The 19,896-nt window shown below is 40.3% G+C and overlaps 1 protein-coding gene across 1 annotated transcript; it reads right to left on the bottom strand.

Moving 5' to 3' along the window:
• Window positions 1-3,011: 3,011 nt before the first annotated feature.
• desma (desmin a) lies at window positions 3,012-10,920 on the bottom strand. Its single transcript, XM_083921654.1, has 10 exons — window positions 10,234-10,920; window positions 8,339-8,399; window positions 8,118-8,213; window positions 6,655-6,816; window positions 6,245-6,370; window positions 6,002-6,112; window positions 5,614-5,723; window positions 5,413-5,459; window positions 4,995-5,086; window positions 3,012-3,777 (listed from the first exon to the last, which is right to left on the bottom strand). The coding sequence occupies exons 1-10, from the start codon at window positions 10,812-10,814 to the stop codon at window positions 3,736-3,738; spliced, it is 1,428 nt and encodes a 475-aa protein (XP_083777780.1). The 5' UTR covers window positions 10,815-10,920; the 3' UTR covers window positions 3,012-3,735.
• Window positions 10,921-19,896: the final 8,976 nt, after the last annotated feature.

Below are 19,896 nucleotides of genomic sequence, written 5' to 3'. Positions count from 1 at the left end.
AGCCCTGTGGCAAGTGTTGGATTGCACCAAATATTGGCCAAGGAGAGGGGGATTTCATGTTATGTGCAGTATGTAAAACATGCTGTCCCTCTTTTTTTTGCCAATATACTGGTCCGGTTTAAAGATGTGAATCTTACAGTTTGGATGAAGTGTTAAATGAGGAAAAGCAGGATGAGGAAGATAATCTCCTCTAAATGACGAAACATAGTGAAAAAAGGAAATCATTTGCAAATGGCGCCCTCTAATGTTTACTACTGGACCTTTTTTTTCTAGACTTACTGTGTATGTGTGCATTTGTTTGTGTGTTACATGCATCTGCGTGTGTTTTTAAATTCAGATGTGCTCCGAACTTTAACGTTGTACTGAACGTCCACAGAGGTGAAGGAAGTTACCAGTGTTACAATTCTCACTGAGACTAAAGGTTACTGTAAACATATGGACACTTTATTTGTCTTTTTTTTTTTAGAAATTTAACTTTTTGAGGTTTAGATAAACAAAAAGAATTCTACGGTACTGTACTTAAATACTAAATATCTGATGGGATGTGACAGGCTTGGCACCGGAGGACCAATCGTTCCCATCTTAACCCATTACTGCATGAGAATCCTTGTGTAACTGTTTCTAATGTGTCAGTGTTTCCGTGTGTCACTGTTGTTATGTGAAAACCTCAGATTTACATGTTTAGTTTGTTGGCTCCAGGAGTGCGCAAAACACAATCCCCATTGTGGAAGGACATCAATCTGAAGCCTTTTTTTAAAATCAACAGTATACAGGAAAGAAACAGCTCATTGTTTTCAGTGACCACTGTGAAGATTTTTTTATTTTTAGTACAACATTAGTGAATAATGAAAGGACCAATCGTAACCTATTCTGAAAAACAAACCTCTTCCCTTCTCTTCTCTTCTCTTCTCTTCTCTTCTCTTCTCTTCTCTTCCCAGTTGACGCTCTCTGGGCAAAGGGCTTTGAATAGGCATTCACATTATTTCCCGCCTCTTGACATGCATTGTGCAAAGTAACCTTCTATTCCATTGTTAAGCCAGCAATCCTTTGCAGTCGTGGCTTTTTGGGTCTTTTTTTAGGCTTCTTTTACTGTAGCGCGCTTCCAACATCATCACTGTCTTTGCATTTAAGAAGAGAGACAAATTTACGAAAGTACAGTTTGAAACGTTAACATGAATTATTCAAATTAAATTGTCTTATAGCTTTTTTATTTTGGTTTCTATTCTTTTCGGTCATTGCCCGTCACCGCTGAATACTTGGGGAAACACTTGTTGTAGATATTGAACTGTAAATAATTTTTAAATGTACAAATGTTTTCTTTCATTTTCATGTTTTCATCACAATCGCTTATGTCGTTTATCCAGCTGACTGGATTACACCTGTTTTCTATTACGTTACTACTGTGGATGCACTTGTATCTCTCCCGTCCTGCTATTTCAATGTGTGATGTTGAAAATCAGCAAACAAACTGAGCCTTGACTTTGATTATCAGCAACCATTAGTAATTTGATAACTGCTCTGCATTTTGAGAAGAGACAGCAATTAACTTCCCTACCACCCTGTGTTAAATGTGTGAAAATCACCTGATTATTGTTGTTGTTATTATAATTCTTGATAGCATGAATTTATATGGACCTAAAATATGATAAACAATGTGATTCTACAATGTAATGGTCTTGTCTCTACTGTTCCTACATATTGAGTGCAGCAGTGATAGAATGTAAGTTACTGTATGGTTTAACTTGTACACTGAGTCTATCAAATACAAATCTAATCAGGAAAAACTTTCAGCAGCGCAAAAAGGGAACCACATTCCGGCATTTTTTCATGCCTTAACAGGTGCTTTCACCAGCTGATAGAAAAGAGGTCAAAGAGGTTAACTGACTTTATTTGAAGGAAATGGGAGCAGCACATGCTGACCTTTTATATTGGCCATAATGACTGGGAAGCTGTTGCAGAGAAACTGTGATGGAGACAGAACTTTTCTGATCCACATTACTGGAACTTCCTTTTTCTCTGCTTCTTTCTTTGTTCTGCCTAATTATCTCTCTCCAAATCTCCCTCGTCTCTTTTCCTCTGTGTCTCTGAATAACCTTTTCATTATATTTCTACGCTCTCTCTTTCTTGTTTTCTCCCTGTACCACCCTCGCAGTCTCGCTCTCATTCTCGCATGCTCATTTATGCCTTCACTGTATCTTTGTTTTCTCTTCCCTCCTCCACCCCTTTTTTACTTTTTTTTTTTCTTATCTCTGCTGACATTTTCAGTCCAGTGACTTCAGACACAAACCACACACACTATATAATTCCTGATGCTGTGCTAATCTGCTTTCTGCTGGAACAGCATGACTGTGGCCAGCTCATTAACTAGCTATTGTTCACTTTTCCCTCCACCAAGATCAGTCCTGTTACAGCATAGACGCAACTCTTTACTTATTTGCTCTATAAAAGTGAATTAAATGTTCACAGAAGACAGTTACGCTCAGCCGGGAGAGCTAGTATCATTTTAGGAAGCTAACAAAGCCCACATCAGATGATGAATGCAGTGGGTGGACATAGTGCGCATGCATTTGGTTCTTTTATGAACTATCTGAGCAATGCTAATGAGTCCTACACAATGCGCCATGTGCCATGGAAGACTTTTCTTTTAATACAAAATCTTAAAGGTCCCATATTGTAAAAAGACAGATTCCCATTGGTTATAAATCAGGTCACGGTGCTATATAAATACTGTGAAAGTATTAATACACTCAATCTACAGAGAAATGCACACAGCCCGTATCGTGAAACTGTGCATTTTAAACGAGCCGTCATGACTTCTGTAAGGGTGGGATGTCACAACTTCAGAAAGTGCAGCTAAAGTGCTGTTACAGTCATACCAGGCTGCAATGATGGTGCCCAGGTGCTAATACAGGCTTGAAGCATGTAAACATGTTCTAGTAGGAAGTCAAAATACAAGTATGAACCTAAAAATAAGCATAATTTGTTGCCTTTAAGAAACCGGCTGACACGAGTGACAAATGAGAACAAAGGTCTTTTATTTGAGTTTTTGGCAAAGGTGAAGCAGCGTCACATGATCTCCCATACTCATACAATCAAACATCCAGCACATGCTATTGAGCTCAAACTTCAAACATGACTGAGTTCCTTTTTTCATTCGATGCTTGTGTTTCTGACACAGCATTGTACTTTCCTTAAATCTGTGACTCAAATAAAAAGCCCTTCTTAATCAAGTCATATACTTGTAGTTTTGCAAAGAAAGACTTGGAATATGTGCGTTGAAAAGTGCAGTTACAATATTACTTTTGACCATGGCGTTTCAGGCCCATTGATCTGTCTTGCAACCCTGCAAACTTCCCTGGGCCAATTCAGTTACACCAAGCCTTGTTCTTAATTTGAAACTCAACTCGTCATTTAATTATTTTTGCAGACAAATTCAGGTGAGAGAAGGACAGTAACATGAATAAAGCGTAATTCCTGGAATGACCTTTATTGAAAACCAGGCTAAAGGCAGTGTATTGTGCCTCCATACTGCATCTATCCTGATGTATACAGCTCATTGTCTAAAGATGTACCCTGGTTGCATTCACTTGTATAAATTTGTTTCCTTTATCTGAAATTATCAGCAGTCTTTCTCTAAAGATAGACTATGCGTATAAATTGTTGTAGAAAGATTTCCATTCTTGTACTATTTTTTTATTCGTTTATTTTACACTGGATAGTGTTGCCTCTTCTGGTTTACATGATGTCTTGTTGATGCTGTGTGGACTCGCTGACAACCTGAGGAGGAGAGAAGAGGCAGTGTAAGTTGTTATGAAGGAAGAAAAAAACATATTCACAATCTATGTTAGGGACTGCAGAGTTTTGCATAATACGGGAGGGTATTTTTCATCAACGGTGAAGCGGGTATTGTTTGGAGTGAGGTGCGGAGGTGCGGGGGGACAGAGGCTGCTGACCGTGTTGTAGAGTGTTGAGGTTCACTTCTAAGTGTTTATAAAGGGTTGACGCAAACTACATGATTTCATGGAACAGTTAGAGACTAGAAATGTTTTTACACCTATGATTTCAGTGTATAGATTGCTTTCTAATCTCTGTAGGACCCATGCTGTCATAGACACATGCAGACTTTAGCCTATTTTAGACACAGATCCAAAATCTGGTAGTTTGCCTCAGCCCATAGTGAACAGATGACAAAAGGTAGGTGATATATTGGAACCAGACTTACAGACTGGGCACTAGCCCCCTGGCTCATAGAATACTTGATCTAGATTAAAAAAATATAACAAATGAAAATGATTCACTTGGAGAATTATCAATGTTATCTCTTACTAGCTAAAATAGCTCAGTACTAAATAACGTGTGTGTGTGTGTGTGTGTGTGTGTGTGTGTGTGTGTGTGTGTGTGTGTGTGTGTGTGTGTGTGTGTGTGTGTGTGTGTGTGTGTGTGTGTGTGTGTGTGTGTGTGTGTGTGTGTGTGTGTGTGTGTGTGTGTGTGTGTGTGTGTGTGTGTGTGTGTGTGTGTGTGTGTGAGAAGCCCTGCATTCAAAAGTTAACTTAAGTAAAAGTACAAAAGTATTAGCATCAAAATATTGTTAAAGTACCAACAGTAAAAGTACCCATTTCCAAATGATACATATTATTGGATTATAATTATTGATGCATTCAAGACCCATTGACTATGTAAACGCAGTCTTTAAAAAAACCTTTATTGACTATGTAAACGCAGTCTTTAAAAAAACCTTTATTGACTATGTAAACGCAGTCTTTAAAAAAACATTTATTGACTATGTAAACGCAGTCTTTAAAAAACATTTATTGACTATGTAAATGCAGTCTTTAAAAAAACCTTTATTGACTATGTAAATGCAGTCTTTAAAAAACATTTTCAGATTTTTTGTACACTTTTAGGCTTTAAAGTGATGTTGTAATTTTGCAACTGCGGGCCTTATAATATCTTGGTTTCTTTCCACCTTTGTGTGTGTATGTGTGTACTCAAACCTCGCCATCGCGGGTCTCGATGGTCTTGATGAGAACAGTCTTCTTGGAGTGAACCTCTGAGGAGCGCTGATTCTGGGACTCAGGACTGGTCTCTGTAACAACATAGTCACACAACTCTTACACTACTTCATGAACTCTGGGAGGGGAGATATTAGTGGAGACTTATTGCACATGTGGACTGTTAGTACATCAGTGGGCCTAAGTTGTGTTGTGTTGACATGTCATATATCGCCACATCGTGGTCAGAATGTGTCACTGCAGATAAGCAACATGCAATGCCCTCAAAATAGCCCCTACCATATACAGGCACAAGCTATAATTAGTCTTTTTGTATCTCCTCATTGACTCATCTGGAATGTAAAAATGGATTCTTCGGGTATTTATTTGTGAAGGGAAGAATGTGTTCTAATTATCTTACCTCTGAACCCAATAGAGGAATAAGCAGACTGGACAGGAAGAGTGATCCTGCAAAAGTGGACATTCAGCATTACAAGCTGGTAACAGGAGGGACATAAATTATAATTTCATATCTTGATGAAAAATGTCAAGTCATGATAGCCAGCTGGGACAGAAAACTTCAACCACATACAAATGCAAACACATACACACACACACAAACCTGCTCTCCTCTCCCTCGAGCAGCTTGCGGTAGGTGGCAATTTCAATATCAAGGGCCATCTTCACATTGAGGAGGTCCTGGTACTCTCTCAGGTGACGAGCCATATCATCCTTTATATAAAAACGTAAAAAGTTTTATTGTCTGCTCAAAAAGACTTTACACCAAGCACAAACTCAATACCGGGATAGAAGACTGTGTTATATATTTGTTAAAGCTGTAAAATTTCAAACAATGGCGGTGTTCCCATTGGAGGTTTCACTCAAGTTTGTTGTGGTGGCTAAATCTATGATCTCTTATATCCTGAATTCTGCAAGAATGTGATCATAATTTTTATAACCTGGTGGATTCATGGAGTGAAGAGTCCATTTAAAATCTCTAAACTACTTACCTTCATTTTAGCAATTTCTTCCTCCAACCGTGAGATACTATCCTGATAACCAGAAGCCTCGCGGCCCATGCGGTCCTCCATGTCTCTCATCTGGCGCAGCAGAGACTCGTTCTACAGGGGAACAGAAGTTAGAAGTGGAACAGAGTGGTCTAATACAGAATGAAAGCCATAGGAAGACAGACATAAGGGAATTATGTTTATTAAGAAGCAAAGAAATGTAATAAAACTGCAGTCAATACTCACGGTGCCCTTGAGTGAGTCGATCTCACAGGTGTAGGACTGGATCTGGTGCCTGAACTCCATGCTCTCCTGCTTGGCCGTACGGAGTGCATCATTGTTCTTGTTCACAGCCTGGTTCAGATCAGACACCTGAGGAGAGAGGGTATGAGATTTTAGCATTGCTGGAGGAGACCTTTGTGTGTGATGTGTCTTTTTATTCACATGGTGAGGACTCGCCTTCCTTTTGAGAACAAAATGCAAGTCCCCATAACGTAAATAATTACATTCTAGGTTGAAGACTTGGTTTGAGGTTAGGTTTAGGGTTAAGATGAGGCAAGTGTTGGTGAGGGTGAGGTGTGTGTGTGTGTGTGTGTGTGTGTGTGTGTGTGTGTGTGTGTGTGTGTGTGTGTGTGTGTGTGTGCGCTCCACCCTACCTTAGACTTGTACCAGTCTTCAGCCTCTGCAATGTTCTTGGCGGCGATGCCCTCATACTGCACACGGATGTCCCTCAGAGCGGCAGTCAGGTCGGGTTTAGACATGTCCATCTGGACCTGCACCTGAGTGTCCTGCATCTGGCTCTGCAGCTCACGGATCTCCTGCAAGTTGACAGAAGGGTAAAATATATAGATTTTAAACAAAAAAAGACAGGAAGGTGGAGCGGCTTCCAGCTCACTGGATAGACTGCACACTCAGTCCTTGGCAGTGGCCAGTGTTCAAATCCGACCTGCGGCTCCGTGTTCTGCCCGCTCTCTGTATCCCCCTTTCCTGTCACTCTTTAGCTGCACTTGGAAATTAAAGTGAAAAGCCCAAAAATAAAGCTTAAAAAAAAGACAGGAAGGTTATAAAGAAGAAAGTTTGTTTGTGTGGGGAAAAATTAAGAAACAGAGAGCACCATATCTGCATTAATAACTAAGGTCAAAACAATCTTTATCCTTTGCTTATGTAGGGCTAGGGCATCCTCATAAGTGGTATTCACATATTAATATAGACGACATATACAATGTCAAACCACAAATATTCTCAGTAGCGCATTTTTAAAGAAGCTGTACTCAAAATACTGAAAGAAAATTGTGAAATACAGATTTTTTTTTAACACATACAAGCTATTCAAACAAACAATAGAGAAATTATTGCAACACACACAGGGAGAGTGACTTAATTCTCTGCACAAAATACATCACTCCACTATATCTTTACATAGCAAATATTTTGTCTGCTATAATAATAGTCTGAATGTTGAGTACAGCGCCTTTCAAATATTATTAGAAATGAAAATAGCGCTGGTTTAGCATTGTGAAACTAGTAAGCTTTGGTCTCACTCAGCTGTCTTCTGGTCTAACCAATAGATATAAAAAGCATTGCATCTGTTCACATGCACACATTCTTTCTCCCTCTCTCCCTCACACACACCCCACACACACAACAGCTGACATGCTCTTTTCTACCAATAGGCAGTTCAGCATTACTGAGGGGTCAAAGTTGAGGCCGAGATGACAAAATGACAGGAAGGGACCTCAACTGCACTGGCATGTGTCTGAGTATGTAGCTCAGTATGTCCTTTGATGTCTGTGAATGAATATGCACAAATGTATGTATTGCTCTTATTGCTTTGCAAAAGACCTTTATTCCCAACTTGTACGGGGAGATTGTATGTGTGTGTGCAGAAGAGGCCGTGTAAATGTGGGTAATGCATATGTTTTAACACCAGTGGGTGTGTTTAAGTGTGGACATATTTGTGGGAGATATTTGATCTCTTTGAAGAGCTACAGATGCTCAGATATGTCTTATGTTACAGTATAACTTCACACAGGGCGGTTATATGATACAGCGCACACCATCAGTTGTACTATGATGGTACATAGATGCATAGATGTAATTTATAAACATTTCAACAGACCTCTTCATGGATCTTCTTCAGGAAGGCAATTTCCTCCTGCAGGCTCTCAATGCGTCTCTCCAGGTCCAGCCTGGCCAGAGTGGCATTGTCGACATCCTGGGAACCAAAAGAAAAGCAACCTTTTTGTGAAAATGTGCAGGAATAAACAACTTCAGGCTTTGAGAATAAAATGAGATATATTGAGATATCATAGTGTGCTTTTATAGAACTAGAAGACGTACGGCTCTAAAGGCAGAAAGGTTGTTCTCAGCTTCTTCCTTCTGATGGACCTCCTCCTGCAGTCTGGAGAGAGCAGGAGCAAAAAGAAAGAGGTAAGTTGAAATGTAAGTGAGTATAAACACAACAACTGTGTTTGAGAGCACAGCTTCTTCCCCAGGGACCAGTTATTAGACAAACTAGTTACCCACTCTCGTTCCTCCTTGTGCTCTCTGTTCTTTCTGGCTTACAAAAATAGAACTGTCAGGACAATGACACATCCTAGTCTAACTTGTATTCATTTCCACACATACACACACACACACTTGTGCACTTGCTCTTTGAGTCCTAAAGCTGTGGTGCAGCTGCTGTCACACTGTCAAGAGTCAGATGAGTAACAGTGAGAAAGGAATAGAGGTCTGCCTTTGGCTGGTGCTGTTTCCAGAATTAGCAGTTCACTTTGCACCCTGAATAACTTGGAATTGCAGAAAGAACACATGCAAAACTGCAAAGGTGCCTCAAGTCACTCGCTTGTTAAATGTTAATTCAATGCAGCATCCTGATTGTGTTGCAGAAAAGCGCCTCGCTGTAAAAAATAGTTTTAGAGGATAAATGTGTTTTCACGCTTGCTGATGCTATCCTTAAATTCTAATGGCATTCTATATATATATGTGTGTGTGTGTGTGTGTGTGTGTGTGTGTGTGTGTGTGTGTGTGTGTGTGTGTGTGTGTGTGTGTGTGTGTGTGTGTGTGTGTGTGTGTGTGTGTGTGTGTGTGTGTGCATGTGTGTGCATGTGCATTGTAACTGTTGGCAGCAACAATTTATAAAATGGCTGATGAAAAGAAAGGGAAAAGTGTGTGTGTGTGTGTGTGTGTGTGTGTGTGTGTGTGTGTGTGTGTGTGTGTGTGTGTGTGTGTGTGTGTGTGTTTCTATATACACTTACATTTAAGTGATGTTGCTTGCTGTTGCAGTGACAAAAATACTAAATTCAAAGAGCTGACCTAGTAGCTACAAATAGACCACTCAGAGATACACCCACATCACAGCTCTCTCTGTAACACACACACACACACACACACACACACACACGGAATAAATATGTATTTGGAGAACTGTCTTTTGGATTTTTAACTTGTTGGTTCTTATCTATAAATCTATAAATTCACAAACATAATAAGCTGTGTGTGTTGATTTTTGTCCGTCTGCTTCTCTTTCTGTCTGACTGAAACTTTGTCCGTCTGATCATTCCAGGCAAGTGACTCTCTCTCTCTCTCTCTCTCTCTCTCTCTCTCTCTCTATCTCTCTCTCTTATTTTTCTCTACTATGTCTCTTGTGAACCAATTAAAAACACCTTTGTAAAACCCTGGTGGACTGTAACACTCGTTGAAGTGTAGCTATTCTCAAATCTCTCCTTTGTTACTTGCTTGTCTCTCCAGAAGAGAGGAGACAGCCTCTGGAAATGAAGGAGCTGTCTTTGATGCCACATGGTGGGCTTTCTCTTCTTGCGTTGTTTTAACTTGGAAAAATACTGCTGCTTTACATTTCATAGTTTATTTTCCTATAAACATCCAGCAATAAGTCACCCTGTTTTACTGATGGAGCATGCAGTTGCCAAAATGAGGGTCGAGACCCCCTAAGGGGTCGGCAGAAAAAATTGAAGGGTCATTAGATGCAAAAAGTTGTTCTGTTACAGATATTTTTTAAAATTTGGGTTACAATTTTCTTTCAAGGCTTTTCTTTAATATAATATGTTTTATTGTGAAACACTAGAGAGATTTATGAGAAGCAAACATACATTTTACTTTTTGGTCAACCCCTTGCAACACATAGGACATTTTTTCACCATTCATTGACAATTTTTTACAGTGCATCCATTGGTACTCACTAATCCATCCACTCATTCAACCATCGTCTAACCTACCTGAGCTTCAGTTTCTGCAGGTCGTCAGCCAGGTTGTCTCTCTCCACTTCCACACGGGCACGCTGGTTGGAGAGGGCCTCTATTTGCCTCCTAAGCTCTCTCATTTCTTCCTCAAACATCTCCGCCACGCGGCCGGGGCCCTCACGGCCCCTCAGCTGCTCAATTTCCACCGTCAGTGCTGAATTCTGCTGCTCCAGGAAACGCACCTTCTCGATGTAGCTGGCGAAGCGGTCATTGAGATGCTGAAGCTCGGCCTTCTCATTGGTCCTTGTGTTGAGGAAGTCCTGATTCATGGCATCTGCCAGATTGAAGTCGAGTTTCTCGCCAGAATAGGTGCGCATGGCTTTAGAGGAGCCGTACCCTGCTCCCCCAGCACCTGAGGACACACGGTAGCCGGAATAGGAGGGAATACCTGTGCTCTTGACCTCATAGACTCGGGAAGACATTTGGCTTGAAGAAGAGCTGCGGCCGCCTGCTCCAGAGGAGAAGAGGGAGGACATTGGGGTTGACCCGACACCATGGCCGAAGGTGCGACGGTATGAGGAGGCCGACTGGGCCGAGGAGGAATAGGACTTGCTCATGGCTGGTTGACCGGTTGGTTGTCTTTTGATTTTGATGGAGCTGCTCGAGGTGCTGAGTCCCAACTGTCCCACTGGGCAACTGGGATGGAAACGAGTGAAGAAATGCAAGACACTGAGCGCAGCTATTTGTAGATACACCACACCCACTCATTCCCCTCCTCTCCGTCCTCTTTCTGTACTCCCACTACCTCCAGCCACCTCAGTGACACCCCCCCAGGCTCCTCCATGCCCCCTCCACTGTACTGGTTGTCCTTTAATTGATCACTTTCTCAGAGTTTTAAATCCAGGCCCCAATTGGAAGAAAGTTGGTCCATTTTGGAAGATAGGTTAAGAGTGGGAAAACACAATGGCAATGCCAATCACAAGTTCCAAGTTCCTCCATTCCTGCCCCAGGTTACTTTCATCTATTTGTCTCAAAACGGTTACATAGCCATATGGCTACTTTGATCAAGGGCCTCTGAAATGATTGCCTCTGAAATCCCATGGAATAACCTTTCATATAGATGAAAACCATATTTTTTTTAAATAAAAAAGTCATATTATATTAATAAATCAATCTTGATATGTCATCCATTATTCTAGAAGCCTTTGCTTCTTATCTCCTCCCCCATCTCCAGCCCCTCTCCCCATGTCGTGCCTCAATTCAGCTGTCGAAAGGGTCTGGTTTCAACTGTTGGGGCGGTGGACTTCTGTGTGTGTGGGAGTGTGTGCATATCTGGATGGATTCATGATTGAGTGAGTGAGTGAGTAAGTCAGTCTCGGCAGTTGTTATAGAGTAAAGGCTTTTTTCATGAACCCAATCTCTATTACCAGAGGGAAGATAATCCACTGGGGCAATTCAGTCTATAGACCAAAATAAATCACATCCAATTTTAGGTCAGTTTTAAATAGCTTTACATGTTTGAAATAACCACTGCATGCTTTCTCTAAGTCCGTATGTGCAAGTTTAATAGTGCTAAAGTAACTGGACCGTAAAAGCAAGTACCTCTTTCTGTCAAGATATACAGGCTAATTTTTATCAATGCATGACACTTTTATGACGACCGCTTTTCAAATCTTTAAATTGTATTAATTTAATCCCTTAAATCACATAAAAATTATACTTTTAGCAGTGTCCTAATGCTGCACAATATGATTTATCTTGTATAATTTTTTTAGTTACTACCCTGCCAGAAGCTAAAAGAGCTCCAACAGAGTTATGTGTTTACCCTTGGTTACATAAGAGGCAGTATGGTTTGACCGATAGAGCTGCTGCTGCTGGGAAGGTCACTCACACTCTCCATTTTGTCATAAGTGCTCTCCACTAGACTCACACACCCCATAAGTGGATGGACAAATCTTTGCAGATCAGCAATGCACTTATTCAAACGCAGCATTTAAACATTTTTTGCTATGAATGAGCAGTTTGTGTGTTTATTCATCATGTTGCGGACAAAAAATGTGCCTTTCACCTGAAGGCAAACTACATTTAGCCATCAATTTTATTGTTTCAAATTAGAACCACGTTAAAGCTGAATCAATAGTATAGTATCACCTTGTAATGTTGTTTTGGCTAGCATTTTGCAACTGCTAGTCTGCTGTGTGGGTGTGTGTGTGTATGTGTGTGTGTGTGTGTATGTGTGTGTGTATGTCTGTGTGTGGGTGTGTGTGTGTGTGTGTGTGTGTGGTCGTGCATGTGCTCTACAAGCACATTGGCCTGTAAGTTACCCGTCCCATACAAATGAGCCAGTTGTGGCTCAGTTAGTTGTGAGAGGAATTCATGAATCGTACATCAATAAAAGCCTAATTGTATGCATGTCAAATATAGCATATTTTTTATATTTAAAAAAAACCGTAAATCATGTTTTTAGGGTAGCTCATGTCTTATTAAGAGGATCCAAGCTCCCCCTGACTAATTTCTAGTTCACAAGCTGCTCATTTTGTTAAATGTTTGAGTTGATTTAATAGTTCGATGTTGGTGTCGGGCATACTTGGGATTACTGAAGCGTCTTTGGGTGAAGATGACTTCCTGCTGCTAGAAACAGGGTTGAGCTGCTGAGACTTATCCCTAATGAGAAACTTGTGGCTCATAATACGAAAAAATGGGGGAAAAAATTATAATAAAAAGTTCCATAGATGTTGGTTGATAATTTTCTGATGGTTTGACACTACATTCAACATTCACATTACTACTTTGATTCTATGTTATTATGTATTGGTATTTTTTGACAAATGCTGTCAAAAAACTTCGCAACATACTACATACAGTAGTAGTACAAATTCTGTGTGGGTATGTATCTGTGTGTATGTGTGTGAAAGAGAGAGAGAGAGAGAAAGAGAGAGAGAGAGAGAGAGAGAGAGAGAGAGAGAGAGAGAGAGAGAGAGAGAGAGAGAGAGAGAGAGAGAGAGTATTTCAATGAATGCTGTCTGTCTATGACAGACAGACATTGCTCATGTCAAACACCCAGGGCTGCAGCTGAAAGCAAGCCCAGGCGCGTGAGGCATCTGTGCCCTGCCCTGTCATAGAACTGTGTGTGAATGTGTTAGTGGTAATGCTAATAATGATGGAGATGATGATGAAGAGGATGACTCTAATTCTTTAAGATGCTAGATTTCTCTGGGAGCTGGAAGGTCCTGCACACCCAAACAGGTGGTTTTTAATTGCATCTCAAGTCATGTACAACCTGCCTGTTACAAAACTCTACCAATAAGAATTATTACAGGTGTCCCGCCCTTACAGATGCAACTTAACTTACAGGAGAGCAAGGGAGATGTGAATCAAGCCTAGTTTGTACACACCCACACAGTCCTGGGACGAGGTCTAATTAAAGCAACAAGTAAAATCACCTGTTTAGTTGGACCATTGACGTACACAGGCCAGAGGCGTTATCATCGCTGGACGCGATTGGATAGACCTGCAACCAATGATAACAACAAAACATAAGCTGTGATGATGATGTATCAATACTTCTGGGAATTAGTGTTGCCATTTTTTTGCCATCAGAATTGGAACATATTTATCTTTAATAATTTAGGTTTATCCTCACCCTAGCGTCCCAAGTGCGAGGGTGTGTGAACAAAAAAGACGTCCTCACTCATTTCAACGTATTCTCGTGAACAGGTTCGTACGATATCATACGAAAAATTCCAAACGGTAAAAGAATGTCGACAAAGGACCGGAAGTGAACTGCGATTGTTGCTTTTGGTGTTGGTTAGGTTTAGGTTCCAAAACTACCGTTAAATTTCCGGTTTTCGCCAAATAAAAAAGTGACGTTAGGACTAGGCATGGAAACTACTCGGTTAGGATTAGACAAAAGGTTGTGGTTTGGTTTAGTACGTCCAGGACATAAACACCAATGGGAAAAGAACCTGTCCTGTCTTCCAGGGACCAATCCACTACCCCAACCTACCTCTTTTAGGGGAGATTTGCTGTCGTATACTATGTCTCCTGCTTTCAATACATGGAATACACACGAAATAAAAACGTGGAATACAAACACATTACTGTACATTACTTGTCGTTGTTATATGTCAGAAAAATGCAAGAGAACAGCCCATGCTTATTTAGCATGAAGTGGTTGTCGGTCATCTATCAAACCCACCCCATATGAGATAAACAGCTATGATTGGTTAGCTGGAAATCAGTCTGAACGGGGGGGGCAGACCTATCTGCCAGGGCAAATACACAAGCCTTTGTGAGGTTTGTTTAAACTTAACACAAAAGGGGAATTCAGACAGGGAGGAATGCAACTGCCTGAAAAGTTAAAGCAAAGATGTGAGCAGGCATGAAATCATGCAAATTTGCTCTAGGCGATGCAAATTATGCATCCACGTGATCATTTGTGGCTACTCTGAGGATGTAGAATTGAATGTACAGAGACAACAGGAGTGTATGCAGTGTCCATGTCTGCATGTGTTCTGTGTGGGTGTAGAATTCAGGGAGGGGGTGTTCGTGTGTGGTCGTGAGTGTATGCGTTTCACAGAGCAGTAGGTGAGTCAGCTGCTGGTGCTGTCAGCTCTATTTTTAGCTTTCCCGTTTGAACACCGTTGTCCGGCCGCTTTCCCAAAAGGATCATGGGACTGAAGACAGAGCCAAGCACCGTTGACAAAAATAACAATAATTTACTGACATGTCCTGGTATAAATATAACTGCTTACAATCAATTTCTGATATCAAATGACGATTTGAAAAATGATACATATAATATGGAGTTCACACCCATAATGTAAAATACTGCTCAGCTGTATTTTATTTTATTTTGCCTCACATATATCTTCTAACCTTACTAACTTTATGTTTCTGTGCCAAAACAATCTCTGATGTACAACTGATTTATGATCCTCATCATCAGATACTTTGTGGCTTTGGGAATCCAGGACTCACCAGGACTCTTTCCAGGACCATGACTTAGCTTGTTCCAACGCCAAAGGTCCATGTGGTCAGGGAAAGACCCCTGAACTGACAAGGGCTCAGTTTTGGACTTTAAAATCACTTCTAGAATATTTCAGGTATGAGTTTGGGAGTCATATGTTAAAACTGTTGCTTGACACAATTTCCCCATGTCACTGCAGTCTGATACCAGTAATGATGTGGAGGGGGTTTTCACTGTCACATATGACACGAGCACTATAATGTGACTGAGCAGTCATCCTGGAGTTTCCCAGTTGAAGACCACATCATCAGCACAGCACAGAAAATGAGCTACCTACGTGTTGCCTAACAACCCAAAACACAGGAGCAATACCAGACCTGTAGCCTAGAAAAAAAAACTTAAATTAGCACGGCTGGGAAAATATTTATTACCACACAGATACATGTGCGCACCGAGTCTGAGAATATCAAGAGTACATAGCAGCCATAACCCTGTCCAGTCATGTCATGATTCTATTTGGGGAATAATAAAATATTGTAATTTAAAAATGTCAGCGGATATTTCCCCAACCTTGCTCTAGAAAAATCAAAATCACCCAATGATGTTATACACTACATATCTATGTGGATTCTGTAAAATATGACAGAAGGAGTGAGTCAGTGAACATTTTTCACAAATTAATTTGATTTTAAAGCCCACTCCTGCCTCTCATTTTCCCAGTGAGATATTATCACTGCCACTTTACTACAAGAAATTGACTAAAATGACATTTATAGAGACATAACTGTGAAAGGTCAATCCATCCTGTCATTTTTACTCTCACCACATCCCAAGGCTGAGATATTTGGGGCACTCTGGCCTCTGGAATGCTCGGGCAGTCAAGAGCCAAGGAGCAGTGTGGATGACATGAAAATGGCATAATGGGATTTTTTTTTAGCATCCTCTTTTCACCACGAGAATCTATAGATACTCAGAGGCAGTCTGTGCTTTAATTACACAAACAACATTACAAAGACGCAGCTATTTAAATTTGTGTTAAGGTGAATAAACAGTAGCAGACCTGCTGTGTATTAGATCTGGCTGGTGCAGATTGTGATAATAGTGGAAGTATAAAAGTGATAGTGAGAGAAAACAGAGTTAAAGATGGTGAAAATCCTTTAATGTTTTATTATGCTTTAAATAGTGTGTATAGGTGAAGAGGGTTCAGTTGGTTTCATCCTTCATTAACACTGAAGTCGAGTTGCCCGGCAACTGACCAAACATGCATACACACATGCCATTGAGTTGAGCGGTCACACAAGTGACACAAGGGCAAACAGATGAGAATAAAGTAGAGAGGCAGACAGCGGGATAGGCAGTGTGTGTGTGTGTTTGTGTGTGTGTGTGTGTGTGTGTGTGTGTGTGTGTGTGTGTGTGTGTGTGTGTGTATGTACACATGCCTGCATATCGATGATTGCATTCAAGAGTGTAACATGGAAACCAGAACATCTTTATAGACATATTTTACGAGGAAACGTGTTCCAGATCTATTTAAGTATATCTTAGGAGAGATATGATATCAAAAGCCAGCAACAACACAATGTAAATAGCGAGCAGCAGGCATCAAATCAAACCATGTGATGCATGAGTCACACTAGATAGAGAGGCTACTTCCTGTCTTATCATGGTCTAGTTGCCCCCCAGACTTCTGTCTGTAAAATTATACTGTTTCATTCGAAAATACAAAATACAAACAGCTAAACTGACCATTTGAAAGCATTTCAAAACAAAGATGAATAGGGAAACGGCATCAACATGAAACCTCCTCAGTTGATTACTTACATTAAGACAAAGCTTTTTTTTGTATCACAAGTCTAAATTGTATGCTTGCAGCTTGAATATGCAAATGAGGCATTATCGAATGCTAACTCTTGGTGAATTTAGTAAAAATAGGTATGTAGTAAAATAAACACCCAAATGTGTGTTTTGGATGTTTTCATTCCACTAGTCTGAAAGAAGACATGTTAAGGAAGGAACCAAATGACCAAATTATGCTTTTGCCTAAGATGTCTATCCCTAAGTAATGTTACATTAAATGTTTTACTGTTATGTAAAACATTACGAGGCCTACTCCCGTGCTTCTTGATCAGGGTGAAACAATTAAGAATGTAGGTGTTGTTTCAGGTCTTGTTTTAGATCATAACTCATAACGTTAGTAAAAATGGAGAAGTTTCTTTTTTCCTAGCTAAAGTTACAGGGACACACACATTCTTTCAGGCTGTATTTTCTACAATTTTTGGTCTGCTACAAATGTATCAACTCTCTAAAATGCACAGATGATGTCCTAAAATTAAGTGTTTCATTTTGCACATATTTCAGCTCATAAATTAGCCTGGAAATCCAGATACACATCGTCAAGACATAGGCTCTGGGAATAATCAATAAACCTTGCCAACTTAAGGGGCAGCCCCACTTCATGCAGTTCACAATACCACTGCACGCAATTGGGAAACACTACGACCGACTATGACCAATCAGAGCAATAAACAGGGTGGTGTATTTAGTTTTAGCTAAGCCCCCTATGTGCACATATTCTATATCATAACTAGTAGCATTGGTTAATATGGAGAAGTGTCTTCTTTCAGAGCAGGTATATGGAGACAGATTCTTTCAGACTTTATTTTCTGAAATTTCAGTCCAAAATGTATTCCCTCTCTAAAACACATAGATGATGTCATGTCATCAAGTGTTTCATTAGCACATATTTTATATTATAACTAGTAATGCTGGTAAATGTGGAGAACTATCTTCTTTACCAACAAAAGTTACATGGGGAAAGATTTTTTTTGAACTTTTTTAAACTTTAAACTTTTAAACCAGCTCCCCTGACATGCACCAGGTGTGAGGTCATGTTCATTGCTGCTTGCAGCTTTAGTTATTGTTATTATTATTAGTACTAGTGGTAGTTATATGTATACCCTCCTAAATTCCATAACTGAGTAGAGAAAAACCCAATTAGGGTATATAGGTAGTAGAGATTGCTGAACATTTTAATACAGGGAAAGGACATCATGTGAATGTGTATAAGATATATTTAAATCAAATAACATACACATATGAGCTAAAATATGCTAAACTAGTCCTGGAAAAGCTTAGGGCATGAAAGGTTTGGCCATTGCAGCCTATTCCACTTGTCGCCGTTAAAACTATATGCTTTACCAAAATAAGAAATACACTCAACATGTAAGTAGATATTGTCATTCATTATTGAATATTTTATGAATGGATATACAGTAAGCTACAGCATGGTACTTCAGTATAAAATGTGTGTTTCGATGAACACAAGAGGGAGCAAGAGGACAACTAGACAACATGAAGTGCTGTGACACCACTTCCTCAATAGAAGTGGCTCACTGTCATATTCAGTGCAGTTCCAGTCAAAAGGGATTAATTAAGATACATAATAAAGTATTGCAACTTAAATTTGTCGATTCCTAGATTGAGAGACAAATATGTACAATGACAATAGCAATGATTTTAAAGAGCATGGCCCTTTGAGATGGCTCCATCCTTCCTTTCATTAATCTAATGGAGGTGGGGGGTTGGACCATTGAGGTTCATTAAATAAAAAGGTTAGCACAACTTTGTGTCATCACCAAACAAACAACACGTTTTCATGATGCCAAATATAGAACAATAAATCTGAGGCAAATCCTAAAATATCTATGACAGCTGTCAAGCTTTTAAAAAATGTAATATAAGCTTAAAACCAGTGTCTTCATTTACAAAAAACAGACAACATGATAATAATATTATCCTAAAGGTCCCATATTGTAAAAAGTGGGACTTCGATGTCTGTCTTTTTTTTATTATAAAGCAGGTTACTACATAAGTGCTGTGAAACTAGCAAACACTTATAGAGAAATTTAGAGAAATGCACACAGCGCCTTTTCAGGAACTGTCTTCAAAAGAGCCGTCAGAAGGACTTACAGTTGTGATGTCACAACTATACGATATATAGGTAGAAAGTATCTCTGCGGTGCTGTTCCAGTCATTCCCTGGCTGCAATAACGGTGCAGAGATGCAGACAGCGCAGATGCGTAAGACGTGAAAGCACTGACCAATCAGAGCAGACTGGGCTTTTTTGGGATGGGGGCTAAAAGAGACAGGCTCTAAAATGGAGCGTTTCAGACAGAGGGTGAACACAGGTATATCCAGACGGCCAGTGTGAGAAAAAGACTGTGTTTCTGAACATTAAGGCATGCAAACATATTCTTGTAGAAACCCAAAATTAAAATATGATCCTGAAATGAACATTGTATGGGACCCTTTAAACCTTTGATTAAGATATGAGACTTAGCCTAACCCGTGCACACCTGTAAGCTGTGCGATGCGTTCCCCCACGTTCTGTGTGCACGCTCGCACGTTTATGAATAATGAATGCATGTCGTCTGATAGGTGGAATATAAAACTGAACGCTCATCCATCTCCCTCTCCATCTCCGTGTGTCGGAGCCGTGATGACGTAGCTGCGGGTCGATTCCCTGTCTCGGAGAGCTCCCTGCTTCTTCCGATTCTACGTTATTTTCAGCAGCCGTTCACATCCTCCTCCCCACCATCACGCCCCGCCTTTTCACTGCGAGGAACTAGTTGGGTTGTTTTTTTTAAAGGCTATTTATTTCTATTTTTCCGTCACATGGACTCTGGGGGTGCAATGTGAGCTGTCGACGCTGGCTGCGGCTCGTTTGAAAA

The sequence above is a fragment of the Echiichthys vipera genome, assembly GCF_963691815.1.
Source record: "Echiichthys vipera genome assembly, chromosome: 10".
NCBI classification, from domain to species: domain Eukaryota; kingdom Metazoa; phylum Chordata; class Actinopteri; order Perciformes; family Trachinidae; genus Echiichthys; species Echiichthys vipera.
The sequence above is the reverse complement of the archived record's forward strand: the minus strand, read 5'-3'. Positions and strand labels throughout refer to the sequence as shown.

Bases quoted from the DNA above. Each gene is read 5' to 3' on its own strand.
- desma (XM_083921654.1), bottom strand. From the start codon at position 10,814: ATGAGCAAGTCCTATTCCTCCTCGGCCCAGTCGGCCTCCTCATACCGT. The intron at 6,817-8,117 runs GTCTGTTGAAAT...GTCAACTTGCAG, and splicing joins TGAAGAAGATCCATGAAGAG to GAGATCCGTGAGCTGCAGAG. The intron at 6,371-6,654 runs GTAGGGTGGAGC...CTCTCTCCTCAG, and splicing joins AAGACTGGTACAAGTCTAAG to GTGTCTGATCTGAACCAGGC.